At 53.0% G+C, this 21,410-nt stretch overlaps 2 protein-coding genes across 3 annotated transcripts; one reads left to right on the plus strand and one right to left on the minus strand.

The window, feature by feature from the left end:
* Nucleotides 1–31: 31 nt before the first annotated feature.
* Nucleotides 32–1,757, plus strand: MEA1 (male-enhanced antigen 1). Of its 2 annotated transcripts, none has more exons than XM_059938663.1 (4): nucleotides 32–106; nucleotides 585–864; nucleotides 951–1,053; nucleotides 1,362–1,757. In XM_059938663.1, the coding sequence occupies exons 2-4, from the start codon at nucleotides 595–597 to the stop codon at nucleotides 1,511–1,513; spliced, it is 525 nt and encodes a 174-aa protein (XP_059794646.1). In that variant the 5' UTR covers nucleotides 32–106; nucleotides 585–594; the 3' UTR covers nucleotides 1,514–1,757. The 2 variants fall into 2 exon arrangements, with proteins under 2 accessions (XP_059794646.1, XP_059794647.1); XM_059938664.1 differs by lacking the exon at nucleotides 32–106 and adding an exon at nucleotides 122–250.
* On the minus strand, nucleotides 1,639–21,180 carry PPP2R5D (protein phosphatase 2 regulatory subunit B'delta). The gene is made up of 16 exons (XM_059938654.1): nucleotides 21,031–21,180; nucleotides 16,061–16,138; nucleotides 6,989–7,193; nucleotides 6,534–6,733; nucleotides 6,325–6,435; nucleotides 6,112–6,204; nucleotides 5,561–5,691; nucleotides 5,364–5,423; nucleotides 5,149–5,257; nucleotides 4,881–4,934; nucleotides 4,400–4,570; nucleotides 4,166–4,293; nucleotides 3,417–3,518; nucleotides 3,246–3,318; nucleotides 2,987–3,103; nucleotides 1,639–2,840 (listed from the first exon to the last, which is right to left on the minus strand). Exons 1-16 carry the CDS (start codon nucleotides 21,055–21,057, stop codon nucleotides 2,703–2,705), a joined length of 1,797 nt encoding a protein of 598 aa, XP_059794637.1. The 5' UTR covers nucleotides 21,058–21,180; the 3' UTR covers nucleotides 1,639–2,702.
* Nucleotides 21,181–21,410: the final 230 nt, after the last annotated feature.

The following is a 21,410-nucleotide window of genomic DNA, read 5'->3' on the forward strand; positions in this document are numbered from 1 at the left end:
GCTCGCGTCAATCATGAGCGCGCGGCAGGGTTGGAGGACTAGGCACCCCGGCACGTCCTGCCGCGCCGGAAGTGAAGGTGCGAGTTTGGCAGCGGGCTCTGAGCGGGTAAGGCGCACGGAAACGCCAGCGCGGAGTATCGGTGGGGCGGCTGGGGACGCCGCAGCTGGGGCCATTTGAAGGAAGCCTCTGGGACCCGAAGGGTGTTCGTCAGGCTGTACAGAGGGGAACCCCTTGGAGAGAAGGGGGCGGGTACGCCTTGTCTAGGGGAGCTTATTTGGCGACCCGGAGTTCCTAAATGGACTGGGGGGGAGGGGCGTTCTCGAAGGGGTGTCTTTTGGGAGGTGGCATGGCCTCCGGCTGGGCTGTTAAGAATTGGCGGCGTAAGGCGGGTGGGCTTCCGTTGGAGATAAGTCGGCTTAAGAGGTGAAGGGCCCGGGAGAGGCTGGATGGTGGGGAGAGGGGCAGGAAACGGGGCGTTTAAATGTTTCGTGACGTAGGAGAAGACCACAAGGAGCTGGATGAGAAGCTGAAGGTGGACTTAATTTCATCCGACCACTATTCTCCTGCCGCCCTGTTCTTGCAGCCCCTGCCCGATGGCAGCAGTAGTTCTAGGGGGAGACACCATGGGTCCTGAACGTATCTTCCCCAATCAGACTGAGGAACTCGGGCCACACCAGGGCCCTACAGAAGGCACTGGGGATTGGAGCAGTGAGGAACCAGAGGAAGAGCAAGAGGAAACGGGGGCAGGACCAGCTGGCTACTCCTACCAGCCCCTGAACCAAGATCCTGAACAAGAGGAGGTGGAGCTGGCACCAGTGGGGGATGGAGAAGATGTAGTTGGTGATATCCAGGATCGGATCCAGGTATGGTGGAGGAGGCATTGTTCCTGAGCAGGTGAAGCTGGAGTCCTTGAAGGACTGGCCCTGAACTGTCGTCTCTGGCTCTGCAGGCCCTGGGGCTTCATTTGCCAGACCCACCGTTAGAAAGCGAGGATGAAGATGAGGAGGGAGCTACAGCATCGAGCAACCACGGCTCTATTCCCATGGACCCAGGTAAAAAAGATCATTCTTTTATTTTGGAATAATAATTGAGGAAGGGAACTGGTTAGTGCCAGTAGAGGGAAGTCACAGGAACACCCTGTTCCTAAAACAAGTTTGTAATCTAAGATTTTGCAGACTTCAGAATCCAGGTGAAATGCTATTCTTCTAGGCTGGGGGGGTGGGATGGGCAGGCTTGCCTAGGAATAACAGGACAGATTCAGTGACCTCACTAGCCCAAAAGCTCTGGGTTAATTCAACGAACGGGGAGGGGAGCTGGTCTTATTGTTTCTACCCCCTAACTGGTCTGCCTGTGATTTCAGAACACGTGGAGCTGGTGAAAAGGACGATGGCTGGTGTAAGCCTGCCTGCGCCAGGGGTTCCTGCCTGGGCTCGGGAGATATCAGATGCCCAGTGGGAAGATGTGGTACAGAAGGCCCTCCAAGCCCGGCAGGCTGCCCCTTCCTGGAAGTGATCACCCTGAGAGGTGCCTTATCTCCCTGCATTCCAGGCCAGAACCAGCACAGGACTGAACACATCCTGGTTGTAATGGCCATCTCCATCCTCCCCGTCTCCCTTCCACGTCAAGGCAAATCAGACTTCTTCTCAGAGACCCACTTTATTCAGTTCTGTACATACGGGGACAACGGTCCAAGCCCAACCCACCTTAGCATGTATCACTCTGTGGAGAATAAAGCACCCTATGTACACAGCCAAAAGCTGCACTGCCTGTGCCCCTGGAACCTGGGTCCGGCCCCCCCCAGCCCCTCGCCCCTCCAAGGTTCCTGAAAGGGACAAGTGAGAGCCTGCCCAGCATCAGCACAAACAGGGAAATAAATAGGTGTTGGGGGGAGCCATGCTTAGGGCACTGCCCCCTGCTTCCTTCTTCCTAGCTTTGGGGACCAACAGCACAGGAAAGCAGTCAGCCCCAGGATGGTCCCTTCCATGTCAGTGATCCCAGGGCTGCTGCTCACCAAAGAGGGGGTACAGGGTAGGGTGTTTGTTCGTCCCCTTCTCTTGGTCCATCTGGGCCCTATATTTATCACCTACTGTCCAAAGCCTATGCTTTTCTCCTTCTGCTCTCCCATGTTGTCTTGATCAGGCAGGGGTAAGAGGAAATAATGCAACCCCATCAGCCTGCACACTGCGGGGGCTGGGGGCCTATTTGTGCTGTTGGGGGTTGGCTCCCCTCCAGCTAATTCACTCCAGGGGCCAATGGGGTTTGACATAACTTTGGTGAGAATCATCTCCTGCTGCTCCCTGTATGCCTGCAGGGGAGGGAGACAAGGAGGAGACACCTGGAGTTCAAATGGGGCTGAAGGGGAGAGGAGAGGAGCATATTATTCCCATGTGTATCTCTCAGAGCAGCCTCAGGTAGCTGTGGGATAAGGAGCAGGAGGGGGCCAGGCATCCCCAAGTTGTCTGAGCGCCGAGCATTGCTGCGCTCAGCCTGTCTGTACTAGCCGCAGGGAGGCATGAACACATTTGGGGGGAGAAGAGGGACCACTCTGTGGGTGTCCCCGCTTCAAGTGCCTCATCCCCCTCCCTAGAGCAGAGAGGCCCTGCCTTGCCCCAAGTCAGCCAGTGGGGAGCAGAAGGTGGAGGGCTGGGGCAGTGTCCCAGGGCTGAGTGGGCTGTGGCCCTGTGGTGGGAGGGTGAGGAGGTCAGAGAGCCTCCTGGCTGGCAGTTAGAAACTCTTCCGCCCGCTTGTGCGCCTCCAGTGCCTTGATGGTGTACACGTCCTGAGGCAGCTCTGACTTCCGCCGAAGCAGCACTTTCTCCTTCTTGATGTCCTTTAGCATCTGTGTGTGGATGTGCAGAAGGTGAGGAATGGTGACCAAGTCCCGAGAAATCCCATTGTTTCCTGCCCTGATTCCTTGGCTCTGCGGCTCCTGTCTCCTCTCCCTCCCAGGGCTGTCTTGTCTTTCTGCTCCCCGTGCCCTCCCACCTGCACGGCCTCTGTCTCCACCGTCCTCTTCAGAAGCTGGATGTCCTCTGCCGTGGGGGTCTCCGTCTCCATCGAGTACACAGGAGGCAGTGGTGGAGGCGCTCGGAACATGGGATACTGAGAGGAAAGGAGGCAGACAAGTGGCGAGAGCCACTTGGGAAGTCTGGGGACCCTGTTTGCTTCCTGCCCCTCCTCAGACAAACCCTCCCCCCACCCAGGCTGGACCTCTCAGTTCAGGGCAAGGGCAGAAGCACCTCACCTGGGGGTTAAGGCGAGCCAGCTCCTCAATCCTTTGCCACATCTCTTCTCTCTCCTTCATTCGGAACCGGCCCCTGAGGGAGCAAAGACAGGATTGGGGTGGGCTTGAGAGAGAAGCACAGGGGGCTGGTGTGGAAGAGGAACACCCCCAAGGAGAGAGAGAGAGACTCACTTCTGCTTCTCTGCCTTGTATTGTTGTGTACAGTCATCAAACAGCTTCTGATTCATCTCCATAAACAGCTTCAGGGCATTGTAGATCAGGCCGTGGATTGTCCTGCCACCAGGAAGAAAGACAAGGTATAAGAGGCCAGAGCCTGCCCTCAGTGCCGGGACCTCAATTTGCTCTCTCCCACAAGGTGTCTCTGCTAAGAGCTTTCTCATGTACTACTCCCATCCCACCAGCCTCTGTACAGTGTAAGCTCATCGCTCTGGCCAAATCATGTGACTTGAGATTGGCAGTTCAGGCCCTTTACAAATATGAGTCTGCCTGTCCATCCTTCCCGCACCCCGTGCTCCAAGAGCTCCCTTTTCCCCGCTACTTCCTACTCTTCTAGCCCACACTAATGGCCTCCCAGCGCACTTGCTTTTAGCAGGAAAGCCTTTTTACAACGCTGGGATTTAATACATACTAAGAGGATCACATCAGCTTCTCACAACATGGAATTACATCTCCAAAGCTGCAGAATATCTGACCTCAAGAAGAGATGTGACAGAGGCCACTGCTCTGCTGCTGGGTAGCACAGATCTCTCACATGGGTATCTTTTCTCCCCGGTCAGTTCCTCAAGGCCCTATTAATATGCAGTGGGCACCAGCCCCGCTTGCTGAGGGACCAGATGAGACCACTGGCTCTTGAGTCCATCCACACCCTCCCACATTCCAAAACCAGATCCTCAGTGCCCAGTGCCACCCCAGTTCCCTACTTGTTCCAGTGGCTCTTGGAGTTCCTGTAGAGTGCAGGGAACATGATGGGAAGGACTCGGGCAGCATTGTCACTTATCAGGCTCATGATGTACTCATTGTTCCAGTAATAGAGGGCACGCTCTGCCACCTGGTGGGGACAGGCGAGACTCAGTGGGGATATGGCTCACTATGCTGAAGACCCTCCTCAGTTTTCTGGGAGGCAGGGGCTGGGATGTTCTGGGTCTGGGTCTCACCTGGAAATGGGGGCTGGAGACGCACTTGGCAAGCTGGCGGAAGAGTGGTTCCATCACTTTGCTGAACTCTGAAGGTTCAATGACATCCAGAATCTCCTCTAGCTCATTCAGGAACATCACCTCCTTGGGGCTGTGGGTCTTGGGCCAGAACTTGAGAAGGCCCACGATCACCTGCGAGAAGAGGAGGACACAGGAATAAAATTCTCACTCAACACCTGTCTGGGTCTCCAGGAAGCCATCCTGCCCTCTCCCCCCCCAACCCCGGTGGGCACAGCTTGGGTGGCCTCAGTTAAGTGCTCATGTTTCTCCGGCTTGGATGCTTCCTAGGTGTACAAAGGTTTTACTTCTCCTTTAGAGAGGAAACCATGTCACCTGTCGGGTTACATCCCCCCTGAGTGCTTATGGCACTGCTCGATAGGTACCAACTGGCAAGTGCTACTGACAGGGAGAGGTGAACCCTGGGGCCCAGCAGGGGAGTTACCGGCTCAGTGAGGCTGCTTTCCTTCTCCAGGAACTGTACCACGCAGTACGCCAGCTGCAGAAGGTTGAGACAGAAAGGAGGTGAGGTGCAGGGCTCAGAAGGTCGCAGAGAGGTCGGTGACACAAACCAGACCCCAGAACAGAAGGGGCGGCGTAGAGAGGAATTCCGCCCCCTGCTCCCTCTGCCGCCCCATCATGGCTGGAATGCTTCCCCTTCCCTCTTTTCTCTGCGGCCAGGGCCGGGGATCATCAGGAGGAAGGCAGCTCACCTGAGGGTGGTAGACACTCAGAGACTTGACCTTGTGAAGGGGAAGCAGGACGCGGATGAGGAACATCTTGTGCTCTTCTTTCAGGGGCAAGGCAAAGCCATTGATGATGCTGGGAGTTAAGGGAGGGTTGTCAGGACCAAAGGGCCAGGTCCAAGCTCAATGCACCAACCCCCCCGACCTTTTCTAGGCATGTGTGCCCCCGCCCCACCTCTCACCTGCCCAGGATCTCCAGGAGCTCGGCAATCCCATTGTGATGCTCTGTCTCATAGATGAACCTGAGGGAAGAACAAAGACTCTCTTGATAACCCCTGATGCCCCTCCAGCATTCTGTGGAGTCCCGCCTACCACCCTTCTCCCACCCCACCTTAGTGAGGGGCTTGCTTTGCTCCGGAGCCCAGGCTCCTGGCCTCACCTGTAGAAGATGTGGTTGATCTGCCTACGGATATAAGCCCGGAGCCCCAAAAACTTGCCATAGATGCGATGCAAGATGGTCTTGAGGAAGTCCCGCTCTCGAGGGTCCTCACTGTCAAACAGGTCCAGGAGCTGGGAGCAAGCAGGAGGAGAAGCGGCAGTGAGGCAGGAGCCGGGGAAAGCCAGGGCTGGGGTGACTTGGGTCCTGGCCAGAGGAAGCCCTCTGAAGAGGGTGTGTGGAGACGAGTCTCTGGGAAGAGTGATTCAATTATTGTACTGCTCTACCCCAGGTGATGTCTGGGAATACATGCTGCATTCCCCATTGGGTGGGGTGGGGGGGGGAGGGTAACAGTGTTGCTTTTTTGTTTCCTTCCATTGTGCTGGAAGCTTCTTATGGACAGAGTAGGTTTGTTTAACCCCCCTGGTCAATTTGCACCAGACACAGCTGAAACCCAATACAGTACCTATATTCAGCAGAAGCAAAAAGAGCAGCTTGGACTGGAGTCAGGGGACGTGGGGCTAGAGTTCACAGGCTGGAAGGAGGGGACTCACAGCAAGGACAAACTTCTGGTCAATGTACTTCTTGGCTATGTTTGGCTGGAAATCGGGAGACTCAAGGAAACGTAAGAAGAACTCGTACACGAGCTGCGGGGGGAAAGGAGCATCACTTGGGGCATTCCCCAAGGACTGGGAGAGCCCCCTTGCTGCAGGGCTCAGAGTGCCCCACTGCCCACAGCCAGGCCCCTGCCCCCTTTGCTCTGGTACCTGGAGATGCGGCCAGGCGGCCTCCAGGGTGGGCTCATCTTCCTCGGGGTCAAACTCAGCCCCAGTGGGATTTGATGAAGGTGGCAGCGTCCGGAAGAGGTTCACTGAAAACTGAGGGGTAGGGAGGGCCCAGGTGAGAGCTCTCTGGGCAAGTCTGGGCTTTTCCGGGGCCCTCGTCCCTGCCCGCTTTCCCCTTTCCCTGTGCCTACCATAGTGACGGCCTCAGGGTAAATGGCCTCGGTGACAACATCGCGGCTGTGGGTGATGTACTCCACCATTTCGTTGAGCCCCGCCCGCTTCACCTCCTTGAATTTGAGGTCACTGAGTGGGTCTGACACAAAGTCAAAGAGGACGCAGCACTGGCGTAGCTTCTGGATAAACAGCTCCTCCCGCTCCTGGGTTGGTGAGTCTAGGGGCGGATGGGCCATGGTCAGGTCTCCTTTGTGGTCCTTCACTGCTATGCCCTGCTCACCTCGCAGGGCGTTCCCCGATCCCTTCCTCCCACCATCCTGCTCCCCTGACGCCCACCCCCAGACCCAGCGCAACTCCCCCTCACATCCTCTAGAGCTTCCACCCTCCCCCAAACACCCCCAAACCTCCATTCCGCCAACACCCACTGTCCCCTAGGTCTGATGCCCCAGCCCCCTTGACCTTTCCCAAGTACCTTTCAGGGCAGGAAGCTTCTGCAGCTCCCGGTTCTTGCTGAGGTTGAAGCGGGAGGAGCTTTGCCGTCGCTCCTTCTTGACAATCTGGGGCCCCCCTGAGTACTTGATTTTGCTGAGCTGTGTGGGGGGCGGCGTGCTGTTGCTGGGACGCTTGTTGGATGACGGCGGCTGCGGTGGCGGCTGTGGCTGTGGCTGGGGCTGGGCCTGGTCAAAGGAGCGAGTCACTGGAGTGCACTCGCCAAGCTACGCTTCCCACCCCAGGCCTGGCCCACCGCCCAGCCCCCGGTCCGTTTATGCCTCTATGGGCCTGGGCAGCAAGCAGCTGCCTCCTGCCCTGAATGAGCCAAGACCAGGGTCAGACATAACTGCGGGATGTGGCCCTGGAAGGGAGCGGTCTAGAAGGCGTGTCTCCCAAAGTGATGCCCACTGCCTGTGCATCAAGAGCCTTCAAAATGCTCACTCCCATTCCTGAACAGGCAAAGCTAATTGATAGACTGATGGTGACAGAAGTCAGACAAGTGGCTCTCCTGCCGGGGAGGGGGTGGCAGCGGTGTGGGTTGGGGAGATGCGGGTGGTGACTGAGAAGGGGCACGAGGACCTTTCTGACTAATGGAAACATTCCGTATCTTGACTGGGTCTGGGAGGTGGTTCATAGCATAAACATATGTAAAAATTCATCGAGCAGTACACCGAAGATTACTCTATTTTATCATTTACTGAACGTGTGACAGTCTTCAGTTAAAAGAAAGAAATTCCTTCCCATATCTCAGCAGTTTAACTACTAGAAATATAGATTAAGAAAAATCCTAAATATAAAAAAAGGCTTTGTGCAAAAACACTTTTTATGGTCTTATTTATAATAGCAAATATATAAATACATGGAAATCATGGAGTTAAAATTATGTTTATGAAAACTATGTACTAAATGTAATCATACGTGGTTCAGCTGTGAAAGATATTTACACAGTCATAGTAATTTACCCAAAACGGGTGATAAGTATTCTGAGAGGAGGGGAAAAGTCTGCACGGAGGAATAAGACACTGGGGCCTTAATTTTCCACGTTAGGAAGTCAAGAGATATCTAAAGCTCACAAATTAAAGGGAAAAAAAAAAAGCAGTAAAAGGATCTTATTTGGAGGTATAAAAGTCAATCTGCAAGGAAAGAGTTAGGAGTTGAATGTGGTTGCCACAAAACAACAGGAGAAGAGTGGCCGGCGACAGGGGCTGCCCTGCTCATTACAAGCCCAAGAGTATTATCTGACCTTCTGAACAATGCACCTATTACCACGCTGATAAAAATTAAAAACAAAACGAAAAGCCTAAAACTATGGAATGAGAGAAAATTGCTTCCTATATGCTAAGTTAAATAAGGATAACACAAACCTGTATATACAAAATGAGCTCACCCACATTAAAACAGGCACAGAACCCAAAATACAGTTAAGAAAAAGAAAGAACAAGTGCACTGTGTTCATGACTATCTCCCGTAATGGCAGAATGAGACATGACTTTTTCCTGTTTTCCTAAATTTTTTACAAGCTGACACTGCTTTTATAATGGAGAAAGAGGGAATGTCCTGGCGGTCCAGTGGTTAGGACTCTGTGCTTCCACTGCATGGGGCCTGGGTTCGATCCCTGGTCAGGGAACTAAGATCCTGCAAGCCACGCAGCATGGCCAAAAAAAAAAAGGCAATATAATGGGAGAAATACAGCTAATTTCCAAAAGTTCTTTCTTTTTTTTTTTTTTTTTAAATTTTTTAATTTATTATTTATTTATTATTTTTATTTTTGGCTGTGTTGGGTCTTCGTTTCTGTGTGAGGGCTTTCTCCAGTTGCGGCGAGTGGGGGCCACTCTTCATCGCGGTGCGTGGGCCTCTCACTATTGTGGCCTCTCTTGTTGCGGAGCAGAGGCTCCAGACGCTCAGGCTCAGTAGTTGTGGCTCACGGGCCCAGTTGCTCCGCGGCATGTGGGATCTTCCCAGACCAGGGCTCGAACCCGTGTCCCCTGCATTGGCAGGCAGACTCTCAACCACTGCGCCACCAGGGAAGCCCCCAAAAGTTATTTCTTTAATTCCTCCCAGACACGGGTGTCAGAGCCCCACGAAGCCCATTTTCAGAAGCACACAAACAGGTGTTTGCAGGGCTGTCCACTCATAGGTACTGTCCAGGTAACCCCTTGCTGGGAGAGGGGAGAGGCTGAGCCACAGGACAGCCCTTCCCCACAACCAGAGAAGAGACTGCAGCAGGACCAGAGGAGTGAGGTCACGTCCAGCTGGGTCCCCACACCACAGGAAAACTGTCCTCCTGTGCTCACACCTGCCATCCCCGCCTCCTCTCCAGCCCCCTCCACAAACTCTTACTTCATAAAATAAGAATGGGAGAATATGAAACTCTCTGGGATAAGGGGCAAGGAGGAAGACAAATGTTATGCTTTGTATGCTCTTGAATTTTTCATAGAAACAATTATGTCAAGCTTGTGACCTATCTGGGGGTCAGAGGCAGGAGAGGAGCGCTGGGTCCAGCCCAGGGCAGGCCTTGGGTCCAATGTAGCTCATTACTGCTTTAGCCATCTGGCCCTCTCCTCCCCCTGAAATGAGCCCCAGACACCAATTTGACTAGGGGAATGCAAAGGAGTCGGGCAAGAGCAGTCATCACACCTCGCTTGCCATGACTACACTCAACCAGTGTGATTTTTTTGGTTAGACAGTGCAAGGCACCCTGAAGTCTGGGGTCTCTCTTCCTGTACACGGAGGATGGATCACACCTTGGTAGAGGATGAAGGAGAGAGGCAAAAGGCCAGGGGACCAGAGCCTGGTGTGCATCAGACTCTCCCCCATTTCCCTGTCGCAGGAACAACCCAATCCTTATCTGTGGAGCTTAACAGTCAAGGGCACAGACTTGAGCCTGACTGCCTGGGTTTGACTACTGGCTCTGCCATTTATTAGCTGAATAACCTCCAGGAGGTCATATAGCCTCTCTGTGCCTCATTTGTAAAGTGGGGATGGCAATAGTACCTACCTCACAGGGTTGTAATAAGGATTTAAATGAACAGTATATGGCACACAGAAGTGTCTTATAAGCAGTATCTTCTACTATTGTTGTTATTATTATTATTATTTCCCATCCCTGGATTTTAGGAATACAGCCTGGAAATTCCTGAAACTAGCACACCTCAAATGTTCCTTAGAGTTCATTATCCTTCTTGTTTTAAAATGGGGGAACCCAGGGAATCCCCTGGTAGTCCAGTGGTTAGGACTCCATGCTTTCACTGCTGTGGGCCCGGGTTCAATCCCTGGTGGGGAACTAAGATCTCACAAGCCACGTGGCGTGGCCAAAAAAATAATAAAATAAAATGGGAGAACCCAAGAAGGCATTGCATCTTTCAAGACCCACCTTCTTCCAAAAAGCGTTCTCCAATCACTCCAGGCCTTGCATGTCCACCCTCCACCCTCAACCTTCTGACACTGCTTATCTGTTCCATTGGCTCTGTGATCATCCCCAGTGACACCTCTTGATCACTTTGCTCATGTGTCATCTCCCCACTAGAAAGCAAGTCCCTTTAAAGCCAGGACCCTGGTTTGTGCCCCTCTGGGTCTCCTCAGCACTGACACTGGCACCTAACAGGCATTCAGCGAATGACTGGTCATTTGATTGATTGGGGGGGGGGGGCGGGGGACGCCAAGCCCAGGCCCATCCCCATAGGTCCCTCCTGTCCCGACGGGGGACCTTCAGAACAAAGCCCTGCACAGTGGTGGGAGCAGACTGGGAAGGAGAAACATCAGAGATACTAGGCTGAGGGGCTCAGTGGCAACTGAGGAACAAGACTCGGGAAGAATATGTCTCTCTTCATCCTCCCAGATAAGATGCAGAAACCCTGCATCTCCATGAACCTCGCACTGAGGGGACATCCAGAGAAAGGAGGCCTTCTTCCCAAAAAGGGAAAAGCAAGACCTCAATTTTCTCTGCTAACAAGCAGAGGGTTGGACTAGATCAGTAGTCCAAACACTCTCCAAGTAAGGTTTTAAGACAACAGAGATTGCATGGCTGAAAATCATAGTTTAAAAAGCCACCCAATGAGTTGATGCCTAAGGTCCCTTCCCCATCAGGATGGCATTATTGAAGGCTGGGGTGGCCGGAGAGCAGCTGAGCTGGCTTAGTCTGCCCCGCCCCCAGCCCACTGGGCCACCCTGGTTTTATAAGGACCATTGGCTCCCAGGCACCAGATACAAGGAGCAGCTGAGAGACAGCTGGGCTGGCCAGCAAAGCCCTGGAAACATACTTGTCAGAAGGGAGTATAGGTGTGTGCCAGCAACTCACCTCACGTTCAACCCTCTCTCCTAAAAGCTCTAGCTTCCAACTTCTCCTTTATTGACCTGGGCTGGAGATGAAAGGCAGCTGCATCCCCAGGAGAACCTTCTGCAGCCATCAGAGCATGGGTGGACACGGCCCAAAGGCAAGCTGGTGACCTGCCTGCTCCCGCTTCTGAGACTCCATAGTGGCTGTCTCCTCTGCCTGAACAACTGTCTCCTCCCACTTCTAAACTTGCAACAGGATCCAAACTCCAAGAAGCCTTCCTAGATTCAGGCCTCCTGCAATCCAGTGGCGCTTTTTTTAAAATATAAATTTACTTATTTATTTTTGGCTGCATTGGGTCTTAGCTGCTGCACGCAGGCTTTTCTCTAGTTGCGGTGAGTGGGGGCTACTCTTCGTTGTGGCTCGTGGGCTCTAGAGCGCAAGCTCTGTAGTTGTGGCGCACGGGCTTAGTTGCTCCGTCACATGTGGGATCTTCCCGGACCAGGGCTTGAACCTGTGTCCCCTGCACTGGCAGGTGGATTCTCAACCACTGTGCCACCAGGGAAGCCCCTCCAGTGGGGCTTTGAATTTATACACCACCCTCACACTCAGGAGACTGCAACTATACTTGCCCACTCTGAACCAATTCCATTCCAACCTGACCCTAACACAGACACCGGTAATCATTAAACCCATATATTTAAACATAAAGTAGGACGTAGAAATATAATTTAAGCACTATAGAAGGTACTGTAGTAGAAAGACGAAAGATAAAATTATCAGTGAAAAACGCAAAGATTAATGTTATAGCTTTTGCATAATGAATTAACTAGCTGAGTGAAGATCATTTTAGTTTCAAACCCTGAAAATCAGAGAGGCATTCTCTCCTGTATTGACACCTAGAGCGCTGTTGGGTTGGCCAAAAAGTTCGTTTGGGTTTTTCGTAACAGCTTACAAAAAAACCCAAACGAACTTTTTGGCCAACCCAATACCCGTTCTTAATTCATTTATTCAATAAACATCATGCTACACATTAGAGATTAAAAGGTGACGAAGACATGGCCCTTGCCCTCGAAGAGCTCACAGTCCAGTGGGGTGGGCAAGACAGACACGAAAGCGGCCATTAGTACAGGGCAATGCAAAACCAGAGCGCCGCAAAGGATTCAGGAACTCAGAGGGCTGAGTGACAAACTCTGCCTGAAGAATTAGGGAAGCCCTTCCTGAAGAGGTGACTTTTGATTTGGCTCTTAAAGGATAAACACGGGTTTAGGCAAAGAATGAAAAGAGAGAGATAAAGCAGTCCAGGCCAATGGGATGACATCAATAAGAGCCCTGAGCCATAAAAGGCTTGTCGGGTTGGAAGATGGAAAGTCCAGAGGGGCTGGAAGAACAGGGCGGGGCCAGCCCAGGAGGCCTGAGGCTCAGTATTTGAATTTGTGAGCAATGAGATGCCAAGAGGGGCTTTTAAGTAAAGGACTGATAGGACCAAAAATGTTTTTAGGGTAACAACTCTGGCTACAGTGATGTCAGGCTGACGTGGGGGAGACCAGGATCGTTTCTTCCTCCCTCCGTCCCTGCTCCCAGAACTCAGGACAGGGCACAGCACATAGAAAAGTCCACAGCACTGAAATGCTTTTTCCAAAGACAGGCCAGGAAAGACCCCTGCCTTGCAGCAGAGTCTGACCTAATCTCTCAAGGCTCCTTTCCATTCTAAGACTCTTCTAGAATCTTAGAACCAGCCTATTAGGTCATTAAGAACAAGGGAGGACTGGCCACAGACCTGGGCTGAATTCCAGCTCTGCTGTTTTACTGCCGAGTAAAAGCTACTTAACATCACTAAGCCTCAGTTCCGTCTGTAAAATGGGGCTGATGATGATAACAGATGACCTCAGGGACTGCTGTAGAGATTAAATGAGAAGATTATAAGATTAAATGCATGCAAAGTACTTAGCACAGTGCCTGGGACAGAGTGTACTGGGTTGAACAGTGTTCCCCCAAAATTCACATTAACCCAACATCTATGAATGTGATCGTTATTTGGAAACAGGGTCTTTGCAGATGTAATCAAGTTAAAATGAGGTCATACTGGATTAGGGTGGGCCCTAAATCCAACATGACTGGTGTTCTTATAAGAAGAGGGAAATTTGGACACAGAGACAGAGGCACAGGGGAGAACGCTGAGTGAAGACGGAGGCAGAGATTGGAACGATGCTTCTACAAGCCAAGGAGCAGATCGCAGAAAGCCACCGAAGCTGGGAGAGAGGCGTGGAAGAGATTCTTCCCTAGAACCTCAGAGGAACATGGCCTGCTGACACCTTGATTTCAGACTTCTGACCTCCACAGCTGTGAGAGAATAAATTTCTGGTATTTTAAGCCACCCAATTCATGGTAATTGGTTATGGCTGTCCTAGGAAACTAATACACAAGTAACTGCTCAATAAAATAAATGTTGGCTGCTATAAATTATTAAGATCAGTTGGAAAGACTGGCAAATGCTTGACACGGGGTAAGTTTGGCTGTAAGAACCCAAAATTCTGGACTAGAAAAAGGGTAAGGGAGGGATTTCCTTGGCGGTCCAGTGGTTAAGACTTTGCCTTCCAATGCAGGGGGTGCGAGTTCGATCCCTGGTTGGGAGCTCAGATCCCACATGCTTCGCAGACAAAAAAAAAAAAAAACATAAAACAGAAGCAATATTGTAACAAATTCAATAAAGACTTTAAAAATGGTCCACATCAAAAAAAAAAAAAAAAAAACACTTAAAAACAAAAAGAAAGAAAGAAAAAGGGCAAGAGAATGACTGTGACAAACAGCTTTTGATGACCTGGGCCTCACAGCCTGGCCCCCAACTATTCCATGTCCCACTGCCTGGGGCCACCTGGGTGCATTTCTGCAAAATCATGGAGCAGAATTCCTGCAGCTGCCTCAGACAGGTGAGCCCTGAGCGGCATTTCATAAAACAGAGCCCAAGGTGAACACGACACTCTCCTTTTCCAGAGGGCGGTGGAGAAATCACAGCAGCTGGTCTCAGCTTATTTCTTAAGCTGCTTGAGCCTTCGTTTTCCTACCTATGAAAGGAGAGGGTTCCTTCCAGGTCTAATTTGAAGTTGGTTTGTTTGCTCATCCATTGACTAATGCATTCAAATGCTGGTGCTTCCGGTGGGCCACGCCCTTCGGTGTGAGCGAGAGCCTCTCAGGAGCTAAGTGTTAACACAGGAGACAACTGACACACAATGAATTCCCACGGAATTGTTTCATTACAGCTGTGGTTAAGCACTGGCGTGGAGTGATGCTGGGTACCAAGGGCCCTGACTGCGTCCTGGGCATGGGGATGGGGGCAGGTGGTCAACGAGGGCTGCTTCCAGGAAATGACAGCCAATCTGTCTAGTAACTGAACAAGGAGGAGGGAGTCAGGCAGAAGGCAGGAGTGGCCCCCCACGCTATTCCTTTCTGTCCCTTTAAATCCTGTTTCCAAGTCTCTTGCTGCTTTGAGTATCAGTTGCCGGCTCCCGACCACCTTCCCTGTGGGTCCCACACATGTCACGGCTCCTGAAGGGGAGACTGAGCCCAGAGGGTGTGCCCTCCAGAAGCATCTCCTGGTGATCTCCTGTGAACCAAGGGCGTCAGCACACAGGTGTGGGGAAGAAGCAAGCTCCTTCCCTCAGAGTTCACAGTCTGGTGGGGAGAAACACATCTGAGAACCAACAGTGCCAGCACTGAGTGACAAGGACTGGCCTAGAGACATGTTCAGATGCCAGTGTACGTGCAGAGGAAGGAGGAATTTCTCTTCTGTGGTCCTCAACTCGCATGTCTGTAAGATGGAGAAAACCTACCCTGCTTCCTCCCATCACTCAAGTGAGGGCAAAATGATGGTCGCAGGTGTGGAAAGTGCTTGGCTCTCTTTGGAGGTGATAGGGACCAGAAGTATCCAGAAAAATCCAAATCCAGACTTAACCCCAACCAAACACTTTTTAATCGATCTCCTCTCCATGACCCACCCCCAACCCACAAGACCTGCCCAGAATTAGACAGCTCCATTTCCTGTTCACCTCCATCCCTCTGAACAGTTTAGCACAGGAGGGAGGAAGCACAGAAACCAAGGAGCACCAGCTTCCGGGTAACACAGGCGCTTGCTCAGCGTGCTCCCAGGACCGTTCAGCATCCAAGCATCCCACTGAGCACACTCCCAAACTTCCATGGACACACTCTGGACTTCCTTAAGTCCCTCCACCCTCCTGTGTGCTCTCTGCTTGCCATTTATTGCTTTACAGCCCTAGATTGCCAAGCTGCGCTGACCTCTGCTCATGCCTGTCCTTCAGCAGCTCCCATCTGATCGGGACCAAGAGAGGTGGGCCCAGCCCTGCCCGACTCAGGGACATCAGCCACTCCCCACCCCTGCCCCACCCAGAGCTACACTGAAGTCACCCCACTGAGCACCCATGTGCACCCGTGTACTTTTCCCTCCTCCCCAGGACTCTACCCCTAGCTTTTTGCCCTAAGAGAAAAGGAATTCTCAACACTTTGATAGACAGAGAGTTGACTTTCACAGGAATCCCTGAGGAATCGGAAAAACTGGAGGGCTTATTTGGTCCATAGCCGCCAAAGGGAAAGCCTGCCTGAGGGCAGTCTGGATGGGCTGTCCAGGCCCCTCCCTGGCTATGAAAGTCTCCTTCCCTTCTGCCCCAATAATCTCCGGCCCCCTGAGATCCCTCACCCCACTGGCCATCAAGCAGGTGGAACTGGTGCCTGCACCATAACTAGGGCTGTGCCCACGTTCATTACCTCCTCAGTGCTCTCGCCTCCACCATCCTTGCTCGAGCTGCTGGGCTTGGCTGCGCCTTTGGCAAGCTTGGGGGGCTCCTGAAGGGAGAAGACGGAGGTAGAGTTAACAGATGCCGAGGAAGGGAGAGGCCTCATCCTCATCCCTCAGGTCTCTGTTGTAATTCTCCTCTGTCCAATTGAATCAATCAGTCAATCATTACCACTGAGCACCTACCTTAAACCTGGGGCGGTGGGGTGGCAGGTTGGGGTACACAAAGGGAGATTCAGTCCCTCAAAGGCACCAACGAGTTCAGAATCTGGTTAGGAAGACAACTCTAACACACAATAATTCAGCATGACCATGCCCCTTCACCTCACAAGGCTGTTGTATGAGTTAGGGCCTCTGTCAAGTAAGAACCAGGGTGACGAGGCTCAAGGGAAAAGCAACATGGAAGAAGCTGCTCAGACTGGCTACCGGCTAAAGCGGGCAGAGGGGGCCTGAGGCTCTCAAGCTGCAGGGAAGGGAGTCACCACTCTACCCCCGAGGCCATCTGGAAAGACCTGGAAGCCTTTTTTGGATATCACAAACAGCACCCAGACTAGAAACTGCTACTGGCATAATCAGTGGGGCCCAGGGATGCTAACAGGTATAGGAATCATCCCAAGAACGCCTCGGTAGACAAGCACAAGGACAGGGATGGGGATAAGGCCCAGAATTGCTACAAAGAATGAGCACTAGTCCAAAGTCTTCCTTGGGAACCTAGCTGCTGGCTCAGAGCCCTGGCCTGCCCAGCATCTCTTCCTATGCTTTGGGCCAAAAAAAAGCAACTGCCCAGGGACAGGATGAGGAAAATGTGAAAAAGACTTGGGGATTTAGGTCTGACTGCAAGCTCAACACAAATCATCCATGTGCTGTGGCTGCCACGGCAGCTCATGTGACCTGCCATCCAGTTAACAGACCTGTGCAGGGTGCCTGGCACCGGGGGACGTGGAAGCGCCCCGTCCTTGGCACTGATGGGGCCATTCTGGAGGATCTGGTTCAGTTGAGAGCATCACACTTTGGAAGGGACAAAGAAAAATGCTAGGTTTTCTTTGGGGAAAATACAACCCGTACTGGGAGTAGATTCAAAAGCAGGTCCTGAGAGCAACAGCTGCAGGAACTGGGATAGTTAACAATGGAAGGGAGGAGTCATGGTGGGTGGGGGAGCAAGAGGGATCTTTACGAATAAATGAAGGGCTGCCATGTGGACTAAAGATGCAACTTGTTCTATGTGGATCCAGAGGCCCATGAGCCACGGGCAGAAGTGGCAGGAAGACAGGCTGAGGCTCCAAACAAGGAAGACTTTTCTCCTGGAGCAGCTGCACAGAAACCGGCTGCCTAGTGAGGCTGTAAGCTCCCAAACCCAAGAGCATTCAAGCAGAGGTGCATTCATGCCTCCTCCAAGGCATGATGCAACAGGGTCCCGAGCCTTAAATGCACATCGGATTGGAGGACCTTGGAAATCACTTCTAGCTCTGAGATTCTGCGACTTGATAGCACCTGAGCCCCTTCAGTGAGAAGTGTTAAATCAGTGATTATGCCCACGGGGGCAAAAGGATTTCAGGGAGAAGAGAGCTCCGCGTAGGCTGGAGCAGGGGGAAGGCTTCGTGGGGGTGGGGAGGCAGGAAGCCGTTCCCAGGTGTGGAGCAGCTCCTGGTATGACTATACCAGTGGGAAGGAGCCCTGTGCTCTGGGTGGCTAGGCGCTCTCCCAGTGCCCACTGACCAGGTGGGGCACACTCACCCCTTGCCGAGGGGCCAGGGAGTGGTGCAGAGCATGAGGTGGAGAGGAAAAGGATGAGGGGGGTGCAGGCAGGACGCAACACTGAGGTGACCGTCTGCACACAGCCCAGACGTGGGCCTCTCGGACAAAGCTGGCCCATCTGCACCCACGTCTCACCTCTCTCCTTGATCTTGAGCTCCTTGTTCCTTTTTGTACCCCTCCACCCACCCTGCAGCACTCAGACATATCTCTCAGGGAATGTGCGGAAGAAAGATCCCGGCTGCCTGGGGGGTGGTGTTGGGGGTTGGGCATGGGAACCAGGCCACCACCCTTGCTCCCTGGCTCCCGCAGAGCAGGTGAAATGCACACACTTCAGCCCAGTCCAGCTGTCCAGTGCTGCATGGCAATGTGGTTTAGAGCCAACCCTGTGTTCCAGGCCCAGCTCTTACTGGCTATACAATCATGGGCAAGTTAACTAGCCTCGCTGAGCCTGTTTCCTCACCTATTAAGTGCTGACAATCAAAGTACCTAATTCCCTTTATTTTTTTTTTAATTTTTAAATTTTTAATTTTTTTCTTTTTTGTCTGTGCCGCACAGCATGCGGGATCTTAGTTCCCCGACCAGGGATCGAACCCGTGCCCCCTGCAGCAGAAGCACGGGACGACTGGACCGCCAGGGAAGTACCCCTAATCCCCTTTAGCACAGTGTCTGGCACATGAAAAATGAAATGTTAGTCAATGTTATTACGATTATTATGAACAAGAAGAAAGTGGGAGGGAGCAGAGGCACGCCACCACCCAGGAACCTAAAAGAGAAAAGTCCTAGATCAGAACATCAGGGAAGAGGAAGGACGCAAATCTCCCCAAGGATTGACTCAGCACTCATCCATTGAGCACCTACTGTGTACAAGGAGATGCCAAACCAAAATGGAGCTTAGTTATTATCTCAAGGGGGAAGAAAAGACTTGTCTACAATTAATTCCAGTCCAAGGGAACACAAAAGGGTCATAAGTGACCTACCGAGTACTCTGCAAATCCAGGGGAGGAGGGAGAGCTCACCCCCAACTAAGGGTTCAGGACGGGCTTCAGGGAGGAGGCCGTGAGGTTAGGCCAGGCATGGGACCAGCAGAGATGAAGGAGAAAGGGGAGAGGTGATGGATGAGCAATACAGACCCTCCATCCCCCCCTCCTCTCTGCCCCCACCTCTTTTAGGCAAACCCCAGTGACATCGTCAGGACTTGTCAACCATTGAAGGAGGCCAAATGCAACTAGAAATCAAAAGTGGAAAGTTAAACCTTAAAGGGGATCAGAGATGCCTGGCCCCATGCACACCAATCCTTCCCATACTCTTTCCCAACCAAACACTTAACACCTGTGGTCCTAGCAAGTCTTAAGAATTTTTCTTCTTCTTCTCAATCCTCTAGTAGATAAAGGCTTTCTGTGGATGGGGCAGTATCTGTTCCATCAGACTAACAACTACAGATCAGTGAGGACCTCACCAGCTTCCCCTGAATTGCACTGCTCTCCACACTCCTTGTAGGAGCCCTTCAGCCCCTGGTGTGGCTGACTTCTGTGTGCATCACCTACAGCTAAGCTGCCCAAACCACCTCAGCATGACTGCTCCCCAAGGACACAGGGCCTGGGTGGGGAACCCAAACCTGCCCAGCTCAGCACCCAAGGAGGTTCAATGCCTGCTATACCATCACCAACTCAACACTCAGAATCTCAGGTCCTGAGAGGTTATGGGGACAATCCAGAATCAGAGCTGCCTGGCAAATCTCCAACAGCCCCAGGATAGGGAGTTTAACTGATAAGGTCAGAGATGGCAGCCCAGCAACCCAGCCAATCAGAGGGCAAATGAAAGCAAGACACCTCTGGGGTCATAAAGTGGGTGAGCAGAACACCAGGCCAGAGCTAGCGCCCACCATGAAGGGCCAGCCCCAGGAAAGAAGAAGCTGGGGGAGGCTGGAACTGGTATCCTAGCATCCTCTGTGTGAGTCTGTACCTCAAAGGAACCACACCTCTGAGTCAGACATCAGCAACAGCAGGAAACAGAGGGTAGGGAAAGACAGGGATGAAGAAGAGGGGAAGGCAGTTCGGAGGTAGAAGAGGAAGGTGAAAGAAGGCAGCATCAAGAAACGGTCTGTGTCAAGACACCAAGACAAAGGCAAGGGTGTCCAGAGGTGGCTGCCCTGTGGAGTAAGAAGGATAACTAATCTGATACCGAGGGCAGATTCCCAATTTGAGGACAGTGTGGCCCAGGAAAGACAGAAACCCAGCACTGGTACAAAAAAGGAAAAATGCAAAGGTTATCTTCAATTAGGAATAAGGGGAGTAGCCTGCCCAGATTAGGAAAGGTGACTGGTTGAGGATGAACCTGGGAGTGGGTTGATGCCTGTTAGAGGGGCTTCGGTACAGAGGAGGCCTTTAAGTCAGGAGACCTGATATTACAGCTGGGCCTCCAGCAGGCTGTGTGACCTTGGCCAAGTCCCTTCCCCTGTCCCCCTGTCGGGGCCTCAGTCTCCTCATCTGTATCACTAGGGATTGCACTGAATGCGCTCAGACACCCTGACGTTCCGAGGTTCCATCGGCAGAAGGAAGGGCTCAGTCCTGGTTTACAAGTTTGTGTGTGAAGGAAGAACTAGAGGGAGGGGCCTAGGCCAGATTCGGTGGAGGAGAGAGAAAGCAGAGCCGTTCTAGGTCAAGGAGCCTGGCAGGGAGGGAGAAGGGGCTGTAGGGGACGGTGGAGAAGGCAGGCCCAGGCCCAGGTCCAGGCCCAGGCGGGTGGGAAGAGGAGGGAAGAGAAGGGGTTGCGCGGGGTTGGAGAGGGGGGTTAGTTCTGGAGGGAGGTGCGGTCTCAGATAAGCGGCTGTCCCAAACGGCAAACGGGTGGGGGATGGGGAGGGGATGGGGATGTGATGGGGGCAGAAAAGGCAGGGGAGTAACCTGGGAGTGGGGCAGGATCTGGAGGGAGGAGGTTACCCTGGGCCGGGGGTCGGTGGAGGGAGGTGCATGTGGGGGGACTCTACCCCGGACAAGGGAGGGAGCTTTCTCAGCTGCGGTACAGGCTGGGGGTGCGACCAGCAGCAGGGGCGGAGGGCCGGCCCCGGGAGTCCTGCGGGGGCCGGACGGGAGGGTCAGTCTGGGGCTGTCCCGGGCCTGGCTCGGGCCCCTCCCAGAGCTCCGCGCAGGCCCCGAGGCGGAGGCGCGGAGAAAAGGGCCACGCTCACCTTCTCCTTCTTCAGTTTATAGGGCATCTCGGCCCGTCCGGACCCGGTCCGGCTCTTGCGGCCCCGCTCCGGCTCCGGCTTTGCTCGGCCGCACTCGGCCCGCTCGGCTTCTCTTCGCCACCGCCTGCGCGCTGCGCCCGGGTCGAGCGGTGTCTGTGCCTCCAATTGGCCCGAACTCTTACAAACCTGCCTGACAACCAGGCGCCGTCTTCTCCGATTGGTCATTGGAACCAAGAGGCTTCCTTTTTTTCTCATTGGAAAGGAAGAGTACAAACCGCCAGGGTTCGGCTCCCAGAATTGGCTGAAATGGGAGGTCCCGCCCTAAAGGGGGTTGAGCTTAGCGTGAGAGGCGCGGGTCAGGGGATGCCCGGGCTTTGCAC

Source organism: Balaenoptera ricei, chromosome 11 (genome assembly GCF_028023285.1).
Source record: "Balaenoptera ricei isolate mBalRic1 chromosome 11, mBalRic1.hap2, whole genome shotgun sequence".
Taxonomy (NCBI): domain Eukaryota; kingdom Metazoa; phylum Chordata; class Mammalia; order Artiodactyla; family Balaenopteridae; genus Balaenoptera; species Balaenoptera ricei.

What these genes read in the sequence shown, in the direction of transcription:
- MEA1 (XM_059938663.1), top strand. Translation starts at nt 595, where the DNA reads ATGGCAGCAGTAGTTCTAGGGGGAGACACCATGGGTCCTGAACGTATC. An exon ending in ATATCCAGGATCGGATCCAG is followed by an intron (nt 865 to 950) that starts GTATGGTGGAGG and finishes CTGGCTCTGCAG; the next exon opens with GCCCTGGGGCTTCATTTGCC. An exon ending in CTCTATTCCCATGGACCCAG is followed by an intron (nt 1,054 to 1,361) that starts GTAAAAAAGATC and finishes CTGTGATTTCAG; the next exon opens with AACACGTGGAGCTGGTGAAA.
- PPP2R5D (XM_059938654.1), bottom strand. Translation starts at nt 21,057, where the DNA reads ATGCCCTATAAACTGAAGAAGGAGAAG. An exon ending in CCGCCTGGCCGCATCTCCAG is followed by an intron (nt 6,205 to 6,324) that starts GTACCAGAGCAA and finishes TTCCCCCCGCAG; the next exon opens with CTCGTGTACGAGTTCTTCTT. An exon ending in AAAGCAGCCTCACTGAGCCG is followed by an intron (nt 4,571 to 4,880) that starts GTAACTCCCCTG and finishes CTCTTCTCGCAG; the next exon opens with GTGATCGTGGGCCTTCTCAA.